Source organism: Triticum urartu, chromosome 1A, assembly GCF_056163025.1.
Source record: "Triticum urartu cultivar PI428250 chromosome 1A, HENAU_Tu73, whole genome shotgun sequence".
Lineage (NCBI taxonomy): Eukaryota > Viridiplantae > Streptophyta > Magnoliopsida > Poales > Poaceae > Triticum > Triticum urartu.
In genome coordinates this window covers 107,052,524-107,057,689 of record NC_141873.1, presented here as the reverse complement: position 1 = coordinate 107,057,689, position 5,166 = coordinate 107,052,524, and the positions used below count along the sequence as shown (strand labels likewise).

General features: G+C 44.6%; 1 protein-coding gene across 4 annotated transcripts; it reads left to right on the top strand.

Annotated features, from left to right (window-relative positions):
- Window positions 1–375: 375 nt before the first annotated feature.
- Window positions 376–3,609, top strand: LOC125550136 (leucine aminopeptidase 2, chloroplastic). Of its 4 annotated transcripts, none has more exons than XM_087514781.1 (10): window positions 376–674; window positions 769–1,186; window positions 1,303–1,497; window positions 1,597–1,822; window positions 1,996–2,122; window positions 2,191–2,286; window positions 2,412–2,489; window positions 2,753–2,813; window positions 2,934–3,124; window positions 3,286–3,609. In XM_087514781.1, exons 1-10 carry the CDS (start codon window positions 606–608, stop codon window positions 3,442–3,444), a joined length of 1,620 nt encoding a protein of 539 aa, XP_087370907.1. In that variant the 5' UTR covers window positions 376–605; the 3' UTR covers window positions 3,445–3,609. The 4 variants fall into 4 exon arrangements, with proteins under 4 accessions (XP_087370907.1, XP_048569012.1, XP_087370902.1 ...); XM_048713055.2 differs by having other exon boundaries at window positions 3,270–3,609; XM_087514776.1 differs by having other exon boundaries at window positions 2,191–2,290; window positions 2,416–2,489; window positions 3,270–3,609.
- The last annotated feature ends 1,557 nt before the right edge of the window (window positions 3,610–5,166 follow it).

Here is a 5,166-nt window from a genome sequence, read left to right as displayed (position 1 = left end):
GCTTCATCGTGACTACCTATTTCCCGAACAACGACTTTGATTTCACCATAGCCATCGCCAAAGAGATACCTTCACCGCAGGTCCGTAGATGCACGGAGTCCACAATGACACATGTCAACAGTTAGCCAAACGCACCAACCGCATGACAAGGTGTCACCGTTACGGGTGCAAATTTTCGAACGGGGAAAAGATAAACATTTGAATTGATAGTCACGCAACGTTTCCATCGTTTCTATTAGTTCAATCCAAACGTCGCCATGTGTGGCGTTCGCAAATTTAGTTAAACCTTCTAGAAGAAGTCATTTTGTGTTAAACCTTAAATCCAGGTCAATTTTATACTCCGAATTTCCTGCAATGCAATCATCGGCGTTGAAAAGACAACTCCGGTGAGCCTCGGGCGTCTCGTCTCCTGGAGACTAATCCGGCACGGCTGACGCACGCAACGGCACGTCCCAGTCGGACGGCGGCGAACGCAACCGCGGCCGACGCATCATATATACGTCGCCTCCGCTTCACCCCACGGCGTCCGCCGCCCCCGCTCGTCATCGTCGTCGTCGTCGTTCGGCACCGTCACCCTCCGCCTGCTGCTCAGGCAGCGCGCTCTAATGGCGCACACCGCAGCCGCAGTCGCCGCGCTAGGCCTCACTAAGCCCAACGTCGTCGAGCCACTCCAGGTATGCTTGCCAGCTCCTTACGCGGTGCTCTGAACTGAAATTACTTGGCGAACTCGCTGCCAAGAATTGCAAGCGTGAGCCTCTCTTCTCGTAGGTCTCTTTCGCCGCCATAGGCATCGAGCCATCCGATTGGGAGGGAGATGTCCTGGCCGTCGCGGTCACGGAGAAGGACGTGTGCAGAAGCCCAGGCTCCAGCTTCGAGAACGCCGTCCTGAAGCGGCTGGACAGCCAGCTCGGCGGCCTGCTGTCGGAGGCCTCGGCGGAGGAGGACTTCGCCGGGAAAGCCGGTCAATTGGTGGTCCTCCGCCTCCAGGGGCAGGGCTTCAAGCGTCTGGGCCTGATCGGCCTTGGCCGGAGCGCCCCGTCCACCGCAGCGGCCTGCCGAGGCCTCGGCGAATCCTTCGCGTCGGTCGCCAAGTCCGCTCGAGCCGGCAGCACAGCTCTTGCTCTCGCCTCCCCCGGCGGGATCCATGAGGAGTTCAAGCCTAATGCGGCCGCGGCAATCGCTTCCGGTACCGCAATTGATCGTTCGTAGGAGTATTTTGGTAGCAATGGTTGATGGTTCTATGGGTGAATTTTGGACTACAGTGACTTGATGCTGGACTATCTCTGTGCATTTGAACTGCAGGAACTGTGCTCGGACTGTACGAGGACAACAGATACAGATCTGAGTCCAACAAGGTGCATCTCAAACAAGTTGATCTCATTGGATTGGGATATGGTCCTGAGATGGACCATAGACTTGAACTAGCCAAACATGTTTCCTCAGGCGTGATATTCGGAAAAGACCTTGTGAACTCACCTGCCAATGTGCTTACCCCCGGTTAGTACGCCATTTAGTCTTTCATTTACAATCTGTTCATGTATAGGTGTTGTCACATGCCGACATCGATTCCATGGCAAACCTTGCTGCCTTTTTCAGTAGTGCTCGCGGAGGAGGCGTCGAAGATTGCTTCGATGTACAGTGATGTATTCACTGCCACGATATTAAACGAGGAGAGATGCAGAGAGCTGAAGATGGGCTCCTACTTGGCTGTCGCCGCGGCTTCTGCAAATCCTCCTCGCTTTATCCACTTGTGCTATAAACCTTCTGGTGGAAATGTCAAGAGAAAGCTAGCTATTGTGGGGAAGGGTGTAACCTTTGACAGGTCAGTGCAAACTTGTGCATATTTTGTGAATTATTACAGTGACGGATGATATAGTACTTGATTGAAGATTGACATGTCATCTTCAATACGCTTCGACATAATGGGAGTTCATTTTGTGCAGATGTTAATAGTAGCTCTCAGCTCTAACACTTGAATTTACCAATGTGTTGCAGTGGTGGATACAACATTAAGATTGGAGCAGTTTGCAATATCGAACTGATGAAGTGGGACATGGGGGGCTCTGCAGCAGTATTTGGTGCAGCAAAAGCCCTGGGCCAAATCAAGCCTCCTGGAGTAGAGGTACTTACTATCTATGAGTAACCTTTATGCTAGTGTGTAGTATTTGCTAATGATTCCCCATTTCACAGGTCCATTTTATTGTTGCTGCCTGTGAAAACATGATTAGTGGGACAGGCATGAGGCCTGGCGACATTGTGACTGCTTCTAACGGCAAGACGATCGAGGCATGTTTCCTGTGATAGTGTGATTGTGTTGTTTATCCTCCTTGTTGGCCATGTAGTCTAAGCAGGTCCTAGATGCAACGTTCTTATGGTCCAATTTGAGCTCATTTTTGTAAATACCGTTTCAGGTAGATAACACTGATGCAGAGGGGAGGCTCACACTTGCTGATGCTTTGGTCTATGCTTGTAAACAAGGTGTTGACAAGGTAAATGCATTGTTTCTTCTGATGAAATGTTCTGTTCGTCACAGAGATGCTGTATTTGTATGCTTTGATGATTACTGTATACATTGTTTCTGTTGTAGTTGCAATCCTGATAGTACTCGGTTACTTGCTCTAGCATCATGGGATTTCTAATTTATTTGCTAGGGTAATCTGTACTGTTATGGTCCTCTGGAAGGCTGCATGGACTGAATTTTCTGCAACTAGCTTGCTTGAGTTGCTGAATTTTCAATAATTATTGCATGCAGATTATAGATCTGGCAACGCTAACTGGTTTCTGCCGTGTTGCACTTGGCCCAAGCATTGCCGGTAATTCTAACTAAATGCTAACCCATCTTCACTCTTCTCTGCCAACTGCAATTTTTTACCCCTCCCAGTTATATTTAGTTCTTGCCCTGTTCTGGCATGTTCAAAGAAGCATCTCTACAGGGATTCTGACACCGAGTGATGAACTCCATGAGGAAGTGGCCGCTGCATCCGAGGTGTCGGGAGAGAAGTTCTGGAGGCTGCCACTAGAAGAAAGCTACTGGGAGACGATGAAGTCTGGTGTTGCTGATATGCTCAACACCGGCGCTATTCCACAGGGCGGCGTCATCACCGCTGCGCTATTCCTGAAGCAGGTGCGTACAGTATGATGTATTCTTGGGTTGCTGTTATGCTCAGCTCAGTTGCTTTCTTCTGGTTTGGTTCTTGGAAGAAACCTGAACGTTGTACTACAATATGTGTTTATATGAAACAATAAAAGTAATGCTCCTCGTGTTGCAGTTTGTCGATGAGAAAGTTCAGTGGATGCACATGGACATTGCTGGGCCGGTGTGGAGCCACAAGAACCGGTCGGCGACCGGGTTCGGCGTCTCCACCATGGTGGAATGGGTTCTCAAGAACTCGTCGTGAATCAACGAAGATGAAGCCGCGCAAGGGGGGAGAGGAACTTGTCTGATGTTATCTCCTACCAGATAAGGGGGAATTTTACTAGTGCCCACGTTTTTTTTCTTCTATATGTAGTGGGTTACAGAATAAGTGGACACATATTTGATCAAACTTCACACATGCATGTAATTTCCGTTAGAAAAGTTTAATTAATGCAAGAGGCTTGCTTCCTCTAGTGTACAAGTTGTGGAAGATTGGGAGGATCTGTTTTCAGTACTGAGCTCAGCAAAGATGGACTGGAGACTGAACTAAGGAGCAGATCTGCAGATGTGCCCACGTTTGTGCTAGCGTGCGGCACCAGCCTAAAATGTTTTAAAAACGTTCACCACGCATTTAAAAGTATTAATGCAGTCTAAAAAAAATTTAGCACGATATCTTAGAAATACCCATACGTTTCAAAAAATATCTTCACAAGTTTCGAAAAAATATTTGAGACAATTCAAAAATATTTACATAATTTAAATTAGTATATTCACGTGATTTTTAAAAAACATATTACGTATGAATCACATAAATGTTCATTACATTTTTAGAAAATGTTCATGCATTTCAAAAAATTGTTTGAGACATTTCAAAATAATATTATAAAATGTAATAAAACTATTTGCATATTTTTAAAATTTATTATATTTATTTGAAAATTATTTAACATGTATGCAAAAATATATTCAAACATGTATTCATTAAAATGTTCAATGTGTATCCAAAAAATGTTCTGCAAGTATACAAAAATGTACAATGTGTATTTAAAAATTTGACATGTTTTTGCAGAAAAAAATAAAATAAAAACAAGTTTGAAAATGTATTTGAAAACTTATTCATCATGTATTTGTAAAATGTTCAACGTGTATAAAAATGATCAGCCTTTTATTTACGAAATGAACAATGTGTAGTAAAAAAGTATGCATGTATTTGAAAAAAAGGGAAAGAAAAAAAGATAAGAAAAACAAAAACTAAAAAGCCTGGTGAGAACAGATACAAAAAAATGTAGAAACAAAAAAACGCAAAGAAGCTTTTAAAACCTATCCGAACCGGTCCATTGTAGCTTCCCAAAACCAGTCCAAGAAGCTGCAATATTGGGCCGGCCCACTAGTCTCATGCCAGATGAGAGACGAACTATCGCCTCACGGCTTACAACGCATTTTCCAAGCATGCTAGGGTGTCGGGTTTGTGCCGGGTAATGCGACAACAAACCAGCTCCCTCTTATCTTCTTTTTGATAGCCCTAAAAAGGTCTTTTTAATTTGGTTCAAACCTTCAAGTAACCAATGCTCATCTATATACTACATGGATGCGATACATGCTACACATATGATCAACGTAGGCATGTCGTGCCGGCTCAGTCGCTAGCAACGACGCACCCCAGAACCAACTTGTGGAGCTACTGGTCATGGAGGTGGAGGTGGCAGAAGATCTAGGGGTTGGCTGGCGGTGGTGCTAATGTGTGGACGTCTTGTAAATATGCCCTAGATGTAATAATATTTGTATTATTTATTTCCACATTTATAATTAAGAATTTATACTCTATGCTATAACTATTGTGATTTTTGAATATGCGATTCAGAGGAAAACTCATATGCACGTGTAAGATAAACGGTAAAATGCAATTCCTAGTCTTGCCTTTTAGGACTAGCTCACGTGTTGTGTGATGATCATGTTTTCCTGATCATGGGTGTTTGGTTAAGTAAAACGAGGATACCAAACAACATTGAGAGTATGATGTTAGAAGAACG

Coding starts and splice junctions, on each gene's coding strand:
- LOC125550136 (XM_087514781.1), top strand. CDS start 606: ATGGCGCACACCGCAGCCGCAGTCGCCGCGCTAGGCCTCACTAAGCCC. Junction 1,823..1,995: donor AAGGGTGTAACCTTTGACAG/GTCAGTGCAAAC, acceptor AATGTGTTGCAG/TGGTGGATACAACATTAAGA. Junction 2,287..2,411: donor CTAACGGCAAGACGATCGAG/GCATGTTTCCTG, acceptor ATACCGTTTCAG/GTAGATAACACTGATGCAGA.